This window comes from Primulina tabacum, chromosome 15 (assembly GCF_025594145.1).
Source record: "Primulina tabacum isolate GXHZ01 chromosome 15, ASM2559414v2, whole genome shotgun sequence".
NCBI lineage: Eukaryota > Viridiplantae > Streptophyta > Magnoliopsida > Lamiales > Gesneriaceae > Primulina > Primulina tabacum.
The window spans coordinates 6,528,735-6,546,697 of record NC_134564.1 but is presented as its reverse complement, the minus strand read 5'-3'; the positions used below and the strand labels follow the sequence as shown (position 1 = coordinate 6,546,697).

At 42.9% G+C, this 17,963-nt stretch overlaps 3 protein-coding genes and 1 long non-coding RNA gene across 4 annotated transcripts; 3 read left to right on the top strand and 1 right to left on the bottom strand.

The window, feature by feature from the left end:
• The first annotated feature begins 929 nt into the window (after positions 1-929).
• LOC142527566 (putative ribosome-binding factor A, chloroplastic) lies at positions 930-3,630 on the top strand. The gene is made up of 4 exons (XM_075632408.1): positions 930-1,339; positions 2,159-2,332; positions 2,757-2,974; positions 3,565-3,630. The coding sequence occupies exons 1-3, from the start codon at positions 989-991 to the stop codon at positions 2,910-2,912; spliced, it is 681 nt and encodes a 226-aa protein (XP_075488523.1). The 5' UTR covers positions 930-988; the 3' UTR covers positions 2,913-2,974; positions 3,565-3,630.
• A 69-nt stretch (positions 3,631-3,699) lies between these two features.
• Positions 3,700-5,357, bottom strand: LOC142527567 (uncharacterized). The gene is made up of 3 exons (XR_012815478.1): positions 5,196-5,357; positions 5,024-5,089; positions 3,700-3,998 (listed from the first exon to the last, which is right to left on the bottom strand). It is a non-coding gene; the product is annotated as an uncharacterized LOC142527567 (long non-coding RNA).
• A 1,923-nt stretch (positions 5,358-7,280) lies between these two features.
• LOC142525845 (uncharacterized) lies at positions 7,281-10,929 on the top strand. The gene is made up of 5 exons (XM_075630131.1): positions 7,281-8,762; positions 8,831-9,217; positions 9,463-9,651; positions 9,811-10,299; positions 10,348-10,929. Exons 1-5 carry the CDS (start codon positions 7,281-7,283, stop codon positions 10,927-10,929), a joined length of 3,129 nt encoding a protein of 1,042 aa, XP_075486246.1.
• Positions 10,930-11,233: 304 nt separating this feature from the next.
• Positions 11,234-11,671, top strand: LOC142525844 (uncharacterized). The gene has a single exon (XM_075630130.1). The coding sequence runs from the start codon at positions 11,234-11,236 to the stop codon at positions 11,669-11,671; it is 438 nt and encodes a 145-aa protein (XP_075486245.1).
• The last annotated feature ends 6,292 nt before the right edge of the window (positions 11,672-17,963 follow it).

The window sequence follows — 17,963 nt, the reverse complement described above, 5'->3', positions numbered from 1 at the left end:
AATGTGATAGATAGATTCCTATTGATTTAAATTTATTCAGGCAAGTCAAAAAGATCGTGGGAAAAGGAGAAGATCGTGGGAGAAAATGGGAGAAGATCGTGAGTCGGGGGGGGGGGGGGGGGGGGGGGTTGGAAGAAACTGCACCGCACAATGAAGAAAAGGAAGGAATCTGCCAAAACAGAGAAGACACAACACACATCGCAAAAACTCCAAGCAACTCCTGCAGAATTCTCATATATTTAATCAAGATTTTTTCATGATTTTACATTCGTATTTTAGCATCCACATACATATTCTAGCACTATTTTTTTTTTATAATTTTCATGTTTTTGTAATTTTCTACTGATTTGTTGATACACAATCATGTTAGGAGTTTATTTCATCAATTTCTATTGTCTTTTCTTTTGTTTTGGCGTTGTATTTGTTTAGGAGACTATAACGAACTGTCAAATTTAGTGTCCATAATCGTCGTGATTCTTAGAAGTTATATTTTCATTGTTTACACAAATCAGTGCATCTTCGCACCTAACACGCCCACAAATCATATATTGTGCAAACAAAGACGTTGTTTCAATTTTGGACGGTAATAATAAGAAGAAATATATACAAGTGTTTTTTTTTTGTCAAAACTTGTATGAGACGGTTTCATAGGTCGTATTTTGTAAGACGAATATCTTATTCGGGTCATCCGAAAAAGTATTAATTTTTATTGTAAATATCGATAGGATTGACCTGTCTCACAGATAAAAATTCGTGAGATTGTCTTACATGAGAATTATTTGTTTTTGTTCCGGAGAAACATAAGAGAAGTGGAATTGCTGTCTGCCGTTATAGAATTGGGCAACAGTAACTGGATTTGTCGCAATCTCTTGGGCCATGGACCAATATAAGCCCAACAACAGCAATATGAGATGATTTGTTTTCCAATCCCCAAAATACCCTCCGAAGAGGAACAGAATCCGAGAGCCGAGGAAGTGAAGAACCTGTGATGACGCATCTTCAAATCCACCGCTCGCCGGTAGCTCCGCCATGTTCAATCGCAAACTTATCGCCGTGGTTCTGCCGTATTTCTTCCTTTTCCCTCCTGAAGACATCGCCGCGCGGGATAAGTACCACCACCGGCGGTGGCGGCGGTGTAGGAGTCAGAATAATCAGGTGTATGGCCCACCCTAGAAGAGTGAGAATGGTGGCGAAGCAGATAATGAGGGAGCTATCCGATATGTTGCTTACCGATAAGGTTTTGCAGTCTGCAATTCTACCTGAAGTTGCTTTAGGCGCGGATCGGTATCTCTCCTCCCTCACGACAATTAGTGACGTTGAAATTTCTTCTGATTTGCAGGTACTTTTAATGCTCCGAATTCCGACATTCTGCTACTTAGCTTTAATTACTAAAAAGATTCATGTACCACTGTTGAGTAGAATTCAAGGAAATAAGTTTCAGTTGAATTGCACTTTTGAAGTTGTGAAAAATTGGAATAGATTGGTAGCTTGTTGATTCAAGCTTATTAACGTCCTTCTAATGTGTCTGCCAAAGCAGAGAACTTTCCCTTTCTATTTAAAATTTTCAGCTTTCTTTAAAGAACACTCGTTACTCTTTTGTTTGGTTTAGTCGAGTATGATTGCAATGTTGGCTTTCGAGATTGTTAAATTTTCTATTATTTTTTGTGTTATCCTTTCAGTAATTGCGCAATACAGTCAAATTTGAGAAGCAAGTGATTGATAATCATATATCTCGAATGACCAGAAACTCATGTTGAAGTAGTAGAAAAATAACAATAAACATGTATATAATTCATTGATTGATCAAGCGTGTGAATTATGGTAAAACTATTGCCTTGTTCTTGCCAAAAGAGCAGGCAAAAAAAATGGTTGAGTATGTGTGTATTCTGAATTATTCTCTGTGTCTTGGGATCATAACTCTACATATAGATATAACTTAAAGTCTTTGACCCGTGATAAAAGATTTAATTGGGTGGATTTTTATTTAAAAGATGGACCATATCCATTAATTTAATATCTTGGAAACCTATGATTTAACAAATTACCTTATTGGGTTGTTTATTGGATAGCCGGTCCATGCATAATTAATAAACATATTTGAACCTGGGAAATAACCAACACAATGTGTGTGACCATTTTTTGTGATTCTAATATGCAGGTAGTTAAAGTATATGTATCTGTTTTTGGTGATGAAAGAGGAAAAGAAGTCTCCCTTGCTGGGCTCAAGTCAAAAGCAAAATATGTTCGCAGTGAGTTGGGTAAGCGTATGAAGTTGCGGCTCACTCCTGAGATTCGTTTCATAGAAGATGAGTCTCTTGAACGAGGAAGCAGGGTCAGATTTATAATCTATTTGATATGAATCTGTGTTGTTTATTTGATTCTTCTATGCTACTTAGGTAGTCATATCTTTCATCTACTTTTCGGATTCTTGACTGAGTCTCTGTTTCTATGTATACTTTTGTTTTTCTTTAGTTGTTGATATCTACCAATTTTCCTTCTCTTAAACTTTAGGAAGGTTTAAGTGGATAAGTTGAAGCCATTTTTCCATTCTAATATCTGAATATTTTCTACCATATTGTGTTATAGATTAAACCCCAATATTTATCTGTTTATGCGAAGAACGCATGTCTTGGATGTGCCATATGATTATATTGATATTTATTATTTCCTCTTTGATGTTTCTCGAAATGGTATAGTTGGTGGAAATTGGAATCACAAGGAATCACAAGTAAATGACATGAAATAATCAATTTCAGGTACTTGAAATACTGGATCGGATAAAGGATGAGAATGAGAAAAAAGTAATAGAAGGTGAAGCTGATAATTTCGAAGAGCTATCTGATAGAGGCAACAATGATGTTGAGTGGGAGGGAGATGACCTTGACGATGAAGGGATCATATATGTAAAGTAATTTTGCACAAGATTCTGACTCATCCGACTTTGGAATGTGATCGAGAGCTTGCTTCATCACTGGTTAGTTCTCTTGCAATCACAATGATAATACAACAACTGTGATTATGAATTCGACTTTGATTTGGAAAGTAGATTGTCAGAAATAAATACGCCCTGATCTTTGGGTCTCTTGATCTCTTATATTACATAACGCGTGGCTATTTTCGCTGATTATTATTATTATTATTATCATTATTTGCATTGGTCTAGCTAATATAATAGTGCGATGCAATGGTTTTAATTGTCATTGCTGTTTGAGTGCCTCCATCGCTTCCTCCTAATGTTTGAACGTGGTCTCAAAGATAATGTAGCTGAAAAAATGCGTTTCCGTTGGACCACCCCAACTATTTTGCAATCCACGGAGGAAGGTCGAAATGATATGGTTTTTTCATAATATTGGTTTTTTCACATGGATTATATGCCAAAATTGCACTATATACATGAATGAACGGCACAAAATTGTATCAAATTCCATATTTGATGCACTATCCACAAGTCAAAATCACAAGAAACTTTATTTCTTTCTTCTGATGTTAATCTATGTTTGTCCACATTGTGTTAATCTCTTCAGATATTGCATTAGTGACTTGAAGTTGAATCTTTCTTGACAGAATCAAGCAATTGCGTATTGGAGGCAAACCCGAGCCTCCTAGAGTGAACTCAATCGACCGTGCTTCGCGATGAGATTTCATGTTGCAGCATTGCTAGCTCGGCTGCTCATCTCCTGAGTCTGTGTCGGTCAAATGTAACCTCAAAACAATGCTAGCTGATATTAGCACATTTCTTTCGTGAAATCTCAGTAAATAATCCATTCACAAATTGTCATATTATTGTACGATGAAAATTTATAACAAAACCAATGAGATTTAAATCCAGGGTGATGCAGTAAATCTCCACAAAACTACGGAAATGATGGTGTCTCACGGATTATGGCAGCACCAATCACTATTAAGTTCGCTAATTATTTTGATGGCCTAAAACACAGAATGTGGATCCTTCAGTGATGTTCCTTGGCTTCAGCCTTCTTATGGGATTTTGCCTTAGCCTGGTGAAAATAAGTTCGAGGTACAGAGTCAGCCTTCTTATACAATACAGTATCTAGCAAACACATAAGAAGAGTGAAAAAAGAAGCATCACATCAAATATGTAAAAAGTGTTGAGGAGCATATACAAATAGCACAAGCAACGCCCACTCATACTGAACTTTAAGGTAGAAAGAGTAACAACAAATTTTTGTTAGGAAATTTCCGGATTGTGCCAGTAGCACTTAGCAACTCAAGCTACACAAACTACCTAGAAGAATCAGTCTTGATTGGAGTTAATACAAAATTAGCACTTGGTATTATTAATGTAAGATTAATGGGAATGTGATATATTTGGGTGAGCTTCCCAGGATAATATTCACAACATTTAGGTGATTCCAAACATCTTCAAAAGTTGTATCATCATGCAAACCTAAGACAAGGCTATTGACAGAATCACCGAAGCAATCGAATCAACCAGCAGAATGTGCAAATCATAAGACATCCATTTTCTACACTCACTACCATACAAATTCTTAAGACGAAATTCGTTGAAATATGTAACCAAACTATATGATTAAAACCAAGAACAAAGAAGAAAACAGTTTCCATGATGACAGATTGTGAAAAGCACATTTATACCTAGACACCATCCTTCCAAATCTGATGTTTCAATTGCGTAGTCAATTTGCTACTCAGTTTTGATCTTCATTAGCTTGTCCTTATTGAATTCAATTCAACAATCAATAAGCATCCTATCCTCAAACCTCTACTTCAACTACAGGCTCTTAATATTTATCTTTCCTTCCATTTTATCCCATCCTCAAATCTTACTTAAATAACAGTAGCACGCCAGATCTATATTCGTATCAAAAGCTAATACACCCAGCCAGCCAGCAAACAAAGTCCACACTGCACGGATCAAAATTGAAAGCGACCAAATCCAGCTCATTGAGGATCCGGGCAAATCAAAGCTAAGCAACAAATGCAAACAAAATATGCCTAATCTGGTTTTCCAGCTAACCAAAAAAAAAAAAACAATTAGTACCTTGAGAATTTTAAGTTTCACGCTTCCGTAAACAATTCCGAATGAAACAGCGGAAACCCTAGCCACCTGCAAGACGATGAAATTCAGGAAAAAAAATCAAGAAAAATAAACAATACGCAATATTGGTGCAAGTACACGGGAGAAAAAGATCTTGAGATATCATCGACGTTACCAAAGCCAGGGTGCTGGTGCCGGAGTACGGTCCAGGAGGCGGCGCCATTGTTGAGCGTTTTCTGAGAGAAATGAGAGAAACAACTATCGATGACACATTCTATCTTAAACAAAGAGGTTATTAGAATATTAGGAGGGTTTTAAATTTTAAACATTTTCATTTTTTATATATAGTTTGCATTTATTGATTTATCTGAAGAAGTGATTATCTAAGAATAAAAACATATATCGTGTTCACAATGGCTAAAATATGTAAATGATTATATGTAAGGATTAAAATAAGTTGAGTTTGGGTATGATTTTATATTCTCAGTTAATCGGATATTTAATTTCATGTCATTTTTATACTCATAAGTGCATTTGATATTCATACCCTTCTCAAATATCATATTACCATATATAATTACATTTTCTTCAATTTGAATTATTTCGAGTAAGACATATATAATTATTAAATTGTTGAGAATAATAAAGAAAAAAATTAAGTTCAAAATTAGGGCGTAAAAGGGAAACTGCCGGCTAATCGTATGCCAGTGGCTCTGAATCAATCAAAAAGCTTATTGATGTAATTGAAAGATTAAACATTATAGAATAATAACAAAATATTAAAAACAATTTATCCTAACATCGTTATTCTACAAAAATAACATCAACTCTATATTAATAATTTTATTCATTTCATCCAACTAATATATATATATATATATATATATATTATTTAATCAGGTATTCAGGTGGAATATGAATATGATTATTTAAGGAGTAGGTCTCTCGTGAGACGGTCTCACGAATCTTTATCTTTGAGACGGGTCAACCCTATCGATATTCACAATAAAAAGTAATACTCTTAACATTAAAAGTAATATTTTTTCATGGATGACACAAATAAGATATCCGTCTCACAAAATACGACCCGTGAGACCGTCTCACACAAGTTTTTGCCTTATTTAAGGCCTACCTCTATCCTCATATTAATAATTTTTCAGAATGAGTGGACGCAAAAGAGAAACTACCGGCTAATCGTATGCCAGTGACTCTGAATCAATCAAAAAGCTTGTTGATTTAGTCGAAGGATTAAACATTATAGAATAATAACAAAATATTAGAAACAATTTATCCTAACATCGTTATACTACAAAAATAACCTCAATTCTATATTAATTTTATTCATTTCATCCAAATAATATATATATATATATATTTTTATTTATTTATTTAATCAAGTATTCGCGGGCCATGGAGCATACCCATAGATGGTGCCCGGGTCAGGATGGAATGCTCTCGGGCCGGCAGCATGACAATATGGATTAACGCCCCGAGTCATAGAACTGCCCGGGACGAGGAGAATACAACTTAGAGAAATCATAAAGTGGACAGTCAGTCAATAGGCCGGGCCATTGGATCACCCGGGACATGACTTCCCTGAGTCGTGGAATGCCCGAGCTCTTATATAATTATCCGAGAAGCATTCTACACGGCCACCTCGATATGAGTGAAGCATTTAATGGCGCCGACTTGATAGAGCATGCACAGCCGACCTATCTCTGACAGTAACATTAATGGTTGATAAAATCAAGTAGGATGGATGTGACTAGCGTAAGATTTGACATGTCAGAATAATAGGGTATAATCAGCCACCCTACTATCATTAATGCTCAAACACGAAAAACGAGGTCATCATTGCATCCTCTACTATAAATATCAGGTTCTTTACTTGCATTTATGCCCCATTCAGATATTAACTAACACATTGAATACCCATTTATTGCTCATTTACGCCCACTCTCCAGACCAATCTCACAGCCATCACTTGGCTACATTGGTTTTATTGCTTGAGTACCCCTCTGACTTAAGCATCGAAGTGATCACGACGGACACCCCTCCGGCTGCCCATTCACGTGATTACTTTCTTGTCCTGCAGATCTCTCAAATTTCACGAAGGAAAGAAGTTCAGTCTAGACGCTCAACTCATATTTCCTTTCACTTGATAGCAAATCCGGCAGAGTACCCGACCCGACCCATCCATTTTGCCCGGGTTGCATCATTGGCGCCGTCTGTGGGAAAAGTGAGTTATAAGGCTGTTGATATGACACCTACTAGAAAAGCCAATCAGGACACTTCTCGAGTCCAGGATGGGAACAATACTCGTCTTTTTGGTGCAGGTGGCTCTCCCCCTAATGGTCCTCAACTCACCATTCATTTAACTCCCGAGGAGTTAAACAAGATTATAACTGATGCTGTTAAGATGGCCATGGCAAAGAAGACTCCTACTCATCATTCCAGTCATCCCGAGCAGCAACGTGAGCAGCCGCAGGAGGAAGAGAGAAGGGAGGGGGAGAGGGAGTCAAATGCAGGTTCTAAATCTCCCACTGTTGCGGAAGAATTAGAGGAGTTGAGGAAGAAAGTAAAGGTATTGGAGGGACAGGTTGGTTCCAAGGACAATGTTCAAGTTGTAAAAGGTTGCCAGTTCTCAGATATCATTGTCCGGGAACCATTACCCGGGCATTTCAAGTCAGCCAAAATCAAGGACTATGACGGGAGTTCTGATCCCGAAGAGCACCTTGCTCGTTCCGAAAACATGGCCATGTTGTATTGCTATGGGGACCAAATTAAGTGCAAAGTGTTCCTAACCACCTTTGTCGACTCTGCACAAAGATGGTTTGAAGGGTTGGCACCACAAAGCATTCATTGCTTTGAAGATTTCCAAAAGGTATTCTTGCATCAATTTAGCAGCAGCAAGAAGTACAAGAAGACTGCTTTCAGCTTGTTTGAGGTAAAGCAGGGACAAGATGAAACCCTAAGGGCATATATCAAAAGATTCAACCGGGTGGCCCTTGATGTGCCGGCCTGTGCACCCGAGACAAAAACTACCGCGTTCATGCAAGGACTGTGGGAAGGGGATTTCTTTCGATCCCTGACCAAAAAATTGCCCGAGAACTTTGAAAATCTTCTATCCCAGGCAGAGAAGTATATCAATATGGAAGAGGCGCAGAACCAGAAGAGAGAGGCTTTGAAGAGATCGAGAGGAGACCGGGTTGTGAAGCCCGAGGAGAGAGCTCATAAGAAAAGCGGTCCGAGACATTTTTCTCATGTCCCTTTGAGGATCGCCCGGGATCGAGAAATCCAGGAGTGTAGTTCAGATATAGCCTCGCTTCCCAATCCGATGGGAAGAGCATCAAGACCCGAGAAGAAAGGGTTCTGCACCCTTCATAAAGAATGTTCTCACAGTACGCATGAGTGCCGAACTCTAAGGAAGGGGTCTAGCAAGCGTCCCATGCCAGTCTCTCATCCTCCCCGGGATAAGTCTAGACAGCCACCCTGGTTGCCTCGACGTCCCGGACAGGACACTCCTCATAAATCATCATATATCCCGAGTGGAAGCGGAAGAGCAGAAGGGAGTTCCCGGGAGGAAAGGAGTAGACAAGTTGAAAGGAAGGACCCTTCCCCGAGCCGAGGGATAATAAAAATGATTTCGGGAGGATCCACAGACGGTGATTCCAACCGAGCTCGAAAAGCGAGGAGTAGGAGGGAGTGCTTGGAGGTTGATGGAAATAGGAGGGACGAGCCGGTTATTAGCTTTGGCTAGAAGACCTCAGGGGAGTTAGTCTACCCCACAATGACGCTCTTGTCATCCAGGCACGAGTGGCTAATTATGATGTGTTGAGGGTATTTGTTGATAATGGCAGTTCTGTCAATGTCATCTTCAAAGAGGCGTTGGCCCAGATGGACTTGCACGAGTATCAATTAGAGGCGGTTGAGACTGTCTTGTTGGTTTTTGCTGGACAAGCTGTGTACCCTGAGGGGGAAATTACCTTGCCGCTGACCCTGAGCACTGGAGATTTGAGGAAGACCGTGATGACTGTTTTTACAGTGGTGGATGCCCCATCCTCGTACAATATCATATTGGGGAGGTCAGCTATGAATGAGATAAGAGCTTTAGCCTCCACTTATCACCAGAAAATTAAATTTCCTAGTTCGAGGACTGGTCGTGGAGGTCAAGGGAGATCAACCCTCTTCTCAGAGGTGTTACGGTAAGACCGTCCGGGTAGACCAGAAGAAAGCAAGAAGAGAAGGGAAGGGAAAGGAAAGTCAGGAGGGGATGGACAGAGAGAGGGAAGCACACTTTGTTGCGGAAGAGGAGCAAGAAGTGGTAGAAATTGAGCCAGGGAAGCACGTCCGGGTGGCCCAAGACCTCAACGCGTCCACCCAGGGTAAATCTCTTACACTGTTTAAAAACTAACATTGGTGTTTTCGCCTGGTCTCAATAGGAATTAACCGGGATCTCACCCCAAGTGGCTGAGCACAAGCTAAATATTCTCCCGGGATCCCGGGCTGTGAAGCAAAAGAAGAGGCATTTTGGCCCTGAAAAAGATAAAATAATTGAAGAGCAAGTAGGAGAGTTGCTGAGGGCCGGACATATCAGGGAAGTCCAATTCCCTACCTGGCCATCAAATGTGGTTCTCGTCCCAAAATCCACTGGGAAGTGGAGAATGTGTGTTGATTTTAGGGACTTGAATAAAGCCTGACCAAAAGACTGTTATCCACTCCCCCGGATTGATCAGCTGGTAGATTCTACCTCTGGATGCGAGTTGTTAAGCTTTCTGGATGCATATCAGGGGTACCACCAAATCCCCTTGGCTCTGGGAGATCAAGATAAAGCCAATTTTATCACCTCCGGGGGGACCTTCTGCAACGTTGTTATGCCCTTTGGATTGAAGAATGCGGGAGCTACGTACCAACGCTTGATGAACCTTGTCTTCCAAAAGCAAATAGGTCGGAATATTGAGGTGTATGTGGATGACATTCTAATCAAGACCCGGGAAGTCTCCCACTTTGTTGATGATCTAGCTGAAACTTTCACCACTTTGAAACAGTACGGAATAAAGCTCAACCCAAGCAAATGTGTGTTTGGGGTCAGAAGTGGTAAATTCTTGGGATTCTTGGTAACTGACAGGGGAATCGAAGTCAACCCTGAAAAAATCAAAGCAATAATGGACATGCCTTCTCCTCAATCTGTCCGAGATGTGCAAAAGTTAACCGGGAGGATCGCTGCCCTGTCAAGCTTCATCTCCCGATCTGCCCATCGGAGTTATCCATTTTTCCAAGTCTTGAGAAAAGCGTAAAAATTTGGCTGGGACGACAAATGTGAGCAGGCTTTTCAAGACTTGAAGAAACATCTGGCTGAATTGCCTATTCTGGCCAAGCCCGAGCCCGGGGAAAAATTATGGGTCTACCTCTCCGCCACTGAATTTGCTGTTAGTTCTGTGCTTGTCCGGGAAGAAGGAGCCAATCAAAAACCGATATATTATGTCAGTCACGCCCTTCGAGGAGCAGAATTAAAATACAGTGAGTTGGAAAGAATAGCATTGGCCCTGGTAATGACTGCTCGGAAGTTGAGGCCTTTTCTTTCACATCCCATTATGGTCCTCACTAATTCCCCACTCGGGAGAATCATGACCCATGCCGAGGTCTCCGGAAGAATGGTTAAATGGACTGTGGAACTCGGGGAGTATGACATTGAATACAAACCCCGAGCTGCTATAAAAGCCCAAGCATTAATAGATTTCTTAACAGAAATGATTCAACCAGTAGAAGAAGAGGTCTGGAGGGTGTTTGTCGATGGTGCATCAAATCTATCAGGATGTGGAGTGGGGGTGGTCTTGGTTTCCCCATCAGAAGAGAAAATCAAGCTGGCTTTGAGGATTGATTCCAGGGTCACCAATAACGAAGCATAGTATGAGGCTATTTTGGTAGAATTGCAGGCTGCCCGGGAGGTCGGTGCTTCCCGGGTCATTATTTATTCTAACTCCCAGTTGGTTACACAGCAGGTAAAGGGAACATATGAGGCCAAGAACGAGAAAATGCTCAAATATTTAGGGCTCATCACTGCCCGGGCAGCGTCTCTGACCGACTGGAGTATCGAGCAAATTCCCCGGGAAGAAAATGCAGAAGCTGACACCTTAGCCAAATTGGCTGCTTCCATGAAAGAAATAAGCACCTGGGAAGTTCTCTGTTTTACCCGACTGGTGCTCTCTACTGATGAAGAAGTACCCCCAGTCCAGAAAAGCTCGAACTACACCACGATCATCTACCCAAGAAACACCTTACAGTCTTGTCTATGGTTCAGAAACAGTCCTACCCGTGGAGATTGGGCAACCTTCTACTCGGATAGAATCTTATCCGAGCAACAACGATCAGGCCCGAGCCATTGAACTTGATCTAGTTGAAGAACGGAGAGACCGGGCAGCCATTCGAATGGAGGCTTATCGCAATCGGGTGATAAAGTCCTACAACAAGCATGTTCGATTACGAGATTTTCAGGTTGGAGACTTGGTTATGAAAAAGATCAAGCCAGTAGGTGATGTAGGAAAATTAGAAGCAAGATGGGAAGAATCCTTCAAGATAGTTCGAAGAATCAACTCGGGTGCAGCTTATCATCTCGAAGATCCTCAGGGACACATTCTTAAGAGACCATGAAAAGCTTTTTTTTGAAGAAATATTATGTTTAAAAGCACGTGTGTCTACTGTTTCTACATCAAATAAATAAATTGCTCAAGAAAATGTCTACTAAGTCCAGGGATCCGTACCCTGGCCCGGGGACCCACACTCCGGTTAACTACCAAGCCCAGGGACCCGTACCCTGGCCCGAGGACCCGTACCCTGGCCCGAGGACCCGCACCCCGGTTATCTACCAAGCCCAGGGACCCATACCCTGGCCCGAGAACCCGCACCCCGGTTATCTACAAAGTCCAGGGACCCGTACCCTGGCCCGGGGACCCACACCCCGGTTATCTACCAAGCCCAGGGACCCGTACCCTGGCCGGGGACCCGCACCCCGGTTATCTACAAAGCCCAGGGACCCATACCCTGGCCCGGGGACCCGCACCCCCGTTATCTACAAAGTCCATGGACCCGTATCCTGGCCCGGGGACCCGCACCCCGGTTATCTACCAAGCCCAAGGATCCGTACCCTGGCCCGGGGATCCGCACCCCGGTTATCTACCAAGCCCAGGGACCCATACCTTGGCCCGGGGACCCGCACCCCAGTTATCTACAAAGTCTAGGGACCCATACCCTGGCCCGGGGACCCGTACCCCGGTTATCTACAAAGTCCAGGGACCCGTACCCTGGTCCGGGGATCAGCACCCCGATTATCTACCAAGCCTAGGGATCCGTACCCTGGCCCGGGGATCCGCACCCCGGTTACCTCAAAGTCTAGGGACCTGGGACACTCACCCTAGTTATCTCCTACGTTAAGGGACTTTCATCCTAATTATTCCATCAAGATCGGTTGTTTAAGGGATCATGCCCCCGACTTAAAAATGCTCGATGGGATCTGATTAAAATATAATGGTATTCGAAGCAGAGTTTTATGACACTTGGTAAATATTCTAAAGCAGTTGTCAAAATACCAGAAAAAAGAGTTTCATTAATACAGAAAATAATACATAGTGCCCGGAAGCCCGGGATAAAAACGAGCAACGAAACAGTCCTAGTCTACTTTGGGATCTTCATTCCCCTCTTCTTCTTCATCCTCTGGGAGAGAGGCTGCGGCTTTTTCCAGTTCTGGAAAATCTTCCCGGCTAGAGGGTACTAGGCCTGCCTCTTGGATTTGCTCGAGGCATTTGCTGAAGCCTAGGTCAAAATAGGGGAAGGCCTTATCAGCCATCATCTTTTTGAATTCCCGGGACTTCAGAAATCTCGCCATATCCTCCTCCCGGGAAATCTTTGCCTGTTCCAAGGCAGCAGTCGCCTCATCAGCCCGGGCACGAGAGGATTCTGCTTCTTCCCTGGCCGTCCGTGCCTCTGCCCGGGCCTCGGCTAGTTCTGCTCGAGCCAGGTCTATCTGCTGTTTCCAGCTGGCCTTCTCCCGGGCCAAGACATGCGCATGGATGTCTACCATCCGGCCCATCTCTTCCCGGAGCTTATTATGCATCTCCTGAGCAGCAGTAGCTTGAGTGTTGGCATTCTTATCTGCACTGGCTACTTGCTCATAGGTAGATATCAGCATTTGCAAACCCTGCAAGTGAAAAGAAAGGTCAGATTGGTAATAATAACAAGAGGAGATAGCAAAGCAAAAACGGGACTTATAGAGAAGGACCGGGAAACCCCTTCATACAACTTCTGATTAGGGTGGAGACCCTTAAGGTGATCCACCTCCACGGGACGAAGAAAACCTCGCACCAGCTTGGTCAGATCCGTGCTCACCTCATCACCAAAAAAGTTCGGCAAGTACTGAGGGAACTCCACCGAGATGAATGGGGCCAGCAGAGGGCCGTGAAGACTATGCTGTTGGGCAGGTACCTCTAGTTCCTCCTCCACAGTAACTACCTCAACCGGCTCCAGTCACCGCTTTTCTCTTACGGATATTGAGAGGAGCCGGGTCTTCTTCATTGATTGGAGGGGTCTTCTCTCGGGCCTCCAACTCTGAGCGGGCCCTTTGCTCTTCTTCTTGGGTTGCCCGGTCTTCTGCCTCCGCCCGAGCTCGGCGTTCTTCTGCCTCTTGCACTTCCCGAGCCCTCTCCTCTGCCCGGGCTTTCTTCTGATCGGCCTTTTTCTTGGCAGCTGCCTCTCAAAGACTCGACCTAATCATCTCTTCTTCAGCTGCATTAAAAAAAAAAAAAGAGTCAGACATAAGATGGAAGGGAGAAGTTCTAGAATGAGAAGGGAAATAATTTACCGGACTGTGACTCAGCCTGACCAAATGCATCTATGGCCTGATCCACGGGATCTTCAGGCCGGGGGTCCTATCCCGTAATGAACCAAATTGCCCCCCCGATCAACACTGAAGATAAGAAGGACTGGCCTTCTAAGGCGTCCCGAGCATAAGTGAAGGGGGGGAGAAGCTTAAAGTCCCAGGGAAGTTCCGGTTGGTCTGGCATCGAATGCAAAAAGCCTAATGCACAGGTCAAGGGGGTTGGGATGTGCACAAAGAAAAATTTTGTTTTCCACCCCTTCAGTGATGAAGGGATGTCGGTTAGGAATCGGTAGTCCATCCGGGCCATAAAAGAAAAGACCCCGTCGTTAAATCGGCAGGAGTAGAAATAATGGAAAATAGAAGAGTTGACGGGGATGTTTTTCATACGAAATTGAATAAAAGTGGCCGCCATAATCCTAAAGGCGTTAGGGTGAAGATGATTAATCGGGAGCCCAAAAAACCGGGCAACCCCTTCAAAAAAATGATGGATGGGGAATCGAAGACCACTCTTGAGTTGTTCTAAGAAAAATGTTTGAAAACCAGGGGGTGGAGTGTCCGGGTGATCGTTAGGCCCGGGGATTTTGATTTTATAGATTGAGGGGAAAGAGCCTAAAGACCTAATTTCTTCTAGATTACCCTGGCGAAGGGTAGACGTCACTGATGAGAACCACAAGGGCCCTACAATCTTGTCTTTCCCCTTGCCCGAGATACCAATAACTCGGGATGAAGTCGTGGCTTCTGGTTTTTTCGTGATAGATCGGAAAGATGGAAGGGGAATGGCTATGGGGATATGAACTGAGGTCTCAGAGGGAGTCGGGGAGTTAGGCTCTGACCGAACCCTAGCAATCCTACCAGAGGTAGAGGAAGTGGAATTCGACATGACTCGAGGATAAAAATGGAAGGGAGAAGTACTTACGAAGTAAAGACGGTGGAAGAGGACTGGTAGCAAAGATCGCCGGAGTAAGCTGGTGCGACGGAAAGCTCGAGAGGAAAAATTGCAAGAGTTTGGCCGCCTTTTTGATTTCGAATGTGATTTTTGAAAAACTCTTGTGCTATTATATATAGGAGGAGGAGAATGATCCTCACCGTTGATCTAAAACGAATCGAACAGACCAGATCAGCCTCGAAAATTGAGCGGCATGATCAGACGGGATATTTGAAAGACAGGCGCATAAATCGAGGCGTCATGATCATTTATCTTCTCGGAATATGTACAGATTCTGACAACTTTTCAGTAGGGGACGCGTCATTATTACATCACATTAACTGCCCGAGGAAACTAAACGACAAAATACTATAAGCCCTGGGTGGGAGAGAGCCCGACATCTTATCTATAAGCCCGGGTGGGAGAGAGCCCGACATCTTGTCTATAAGCCCGGGTGGTGAGAGAGCCCGGCATCTTATCTATAAGTCCGGGTTACGCGAGAGCCAGACATCTTATCTATGAGCCCGGGTGGTGTGAGAACCCGATATCTTATTTTGAGCCCGGGAGATACGAGTCCCCGACACTTTATTTTAAGCTCAGGAGACATTAGGTCCTGACATCTCAATTTCACTTGTCGGTTATATATTATCCAGTTTGCATTGATTCATTTGCAGAAGATTAAAGAAACAAAGTACGATAATTGAAATTTTATTAAGAAAATATTCGATGCCATGTTATGTCATCCATTATCGAAGCTACAGAGTCTTGCCACATAGTTATCCAATCAGTCAATTCATGAATGCGAAGATTGGTGAAGGACTCAGCAGTTAAGATCTTCTTCAGCTGATGCCATTCTTTCCATAGCATCGCATGCAACAGAACTTGATCGGTAGCAAGATCTGCAACTTGATCTACTTCAAACTCTCGCTTATACTTCCTCGCTACTGATCTTTGTGCACGAGTAAGAGCCAAGCCATTTTGGTGCATGTTGTTAAGATCTTGAATCTTATACCAGGTAGACATGACCTTTACCCATATGTACTCTTCAATAGTCCTCTTCAGATCCTCCAGATGAGGACGTATCTCACTTGTTACTTGAACGTGCGTACTACTGCAAGCATCGGAATCACTTGAACTCGACATATTGAACTGATACTCACATTTCATTTCTATCGTCTTATTTATAGACGAGTGACATTTAATATCGAGGAAGTCGGAAGGCCTCAAACCAATCGAAACGCCTTCTCATTTATTCAGGAGGGAGGAGCTAATCACAGCCGTTGATCTATGAACACATGAACGTTCAGGATTAATTTTGGAAGTTGAGCTGAACAGACGAAAGGACGTGCACGAATATCAATGTATCAGACTTATCGGATTCTCGGAATATGAAACGATTTTCGGCGGTATAAATGCTAAAAGCATGTGTCATAATGACACCCCGTGGACTACCCGAGAACCCTAACCGACGAAAAATCTAAGCCCGGGCGATATGAGGCCCCGGCATCTTATTCTGAGCCCGGGAGTATAAAGCCCCGGCACCTTAATCTAAGCCCGGGCGATATGAGCCCGGGAGATATAAAGCCCCGGCACGTTATTCTAAGCCTGGGATATAAGAGGTCCCAGTATTTCGGTTTGTCGTTTATTCGTTATTTATCTTCGACTGAAGTCAGTCGGCTTTGTCGGTTATTCAATTCATGATATATGCATCAATTGACAAAATTCAATCCTCGTAGCAAAGTAAAGAACAAAGATAAACTAGATAAGCATTTTATTTATTTAAGAGCATTTTTGCGGATTACATTAAAATACTCTTCCTCTACAAAAAACATCTACATGGTCATCCATTTTTTTACTTCCCTAGTAGACGTCTTGAGGAAGCTATCAGAGTCGGTGATGGTCGTCAAGATCTTCCTCTCCTTGTAAAGAATCAGCTGGTAGACATAGTCACCTTCAAAGAGGTTCATTGTCTCGGCAACGTACAGGCGCTCCCGATATTTCTCCAGCTTTGCCACCAGTCGAGGAGTGGTAGTTTCTCCACATTCATAGAGAAACTGTAGTCCTTGCAGTTTCTCCCAGTAGCAAAGGATTTTTTGGAAGACTTCATCTTCCATTTCAGCTTTTCGTTTCTCAAAAGCTGCGTGCATGAACTCCTCCGGCATATCAGGAGTCTTCGAACTACTTGAACCTGCCATTAAACTTTTCGGATAATAATTTGCTAATTCGATTGAAAAATAGGTGGTTTGCTATATAGGAGGAAGGGGTGGATCACAGCTGTTGATCTTTGAATGCATGAACGGTCAGGATGGGTATTGGAAGTTGTACCAGGTAGCTGAAAAGACGTGCACAGATATCGAAATATCACAACGATCATCCTCGGGAACGAATCTTTTTGGATAATTTTGAAGTTTAGGGCTTACGTCAGCAATGTCCACGTGTCACACTGCAACTGGCTCGAAAAAGACCAAGCGACAAGACGATTTTCCTGACCGGGAACACGAGACCAATCGGGACAGCGAGTGGACTCTAGCCCGACTAATTAAGGAGGGAGTGATGATACCGCGGGATGTCCCGGGGTATCATGGATAGGTCCTGGGACTTCCCGGGCCATGGAGCATACCCATGGATGGTGCCCGGGCCAGGAAGACAATATGGATTAACGCCCCGAGTCATAGAACTGCCCGGGACGAGGAGAATACAACTTAGAGAAATCATAAAGTGGGCAGTCAGTCAATAGGCCGGGCCATTGGATCACCCGGGACATGACTTCCCTGAGACGTGGAATGCCCGAGCTCTTATATAATTATCCGAGAAGCATTCTACTCGGCCACCTCGATATGAGTGAAGTATTTAATGACGCCGACTTGATCGAGCATGCACAGCCGACCTATCTCTGACAATAACATTAATGGTTGATAAAATCAAGTGGGATGGATGTGAATAGTGTAAGATTTGACATGTCAGAATAATAGGGTATAATCAGCCACCCTACTATCATTAATGCTCAAACACGAAAAACTAGGTCATCATTGCATCCTCTACTATAAATATCAGGTTCTTTACTTGCATTTATGCCTCATTCAGATATTAACTCACACATTGAATACTCATTTAATGCTCATTTACACCCACTCTCCAGACCAATC

Excerpts from the sequence above, each read along its gene's own strand:
- LOC142527566 (XM_075632408.1), top strand. The coding sequence starts at position 989 with ATGACGCATCTTCAAATCCACCGCTCGCCGGTAGCTCCGCCATGTTCA. Across the intron at positions 1,340-2,158 it reads AAATTTCTTCTGATTTGCAG|GTAGTTAAAGTATATGTATC; the intron begins GTACTTTTAATG and ends TCTAATATGCAG. Across the intron at positions 2,333-2,756 it reads CTCTTGAACGAGGAAGCAGG|GTACTTGAAATACTGGATCG; the intron begins GTCAGATTTATA and ends AATCAATTTCAG.
- LOC142525845 (XM_075630131.1), top strand. The coding sequence starts at position 7,281 with ATGACACCTACTAGAAAAGCCAATCAGGACACTTCTCGAGTCCAGGAT. Across the intron at positions 9,218-9,462 it reads GATCAACCCTCTTCTCAGAG|GAATTAACCGGGATCTCACC; the intron begins GTGTTACGGTAA and ends TGGTCTCAATAG. Across the intron at positions 10,300-10,347 it reads GGAGTTATCCATTTTTCCAA|GCTTTTCAAGACTTGAAGAA; the intron begins GTCTTGAGAAAA and ends AAATGTGAGCAG.
- LOC142525844 (XM_075630130.1), top strand. The coding sequence starts at position 11,234 with ATGAAGAAGTACCCCCAGTCCAGAAAAGCTCGAACTACACCACGATCA.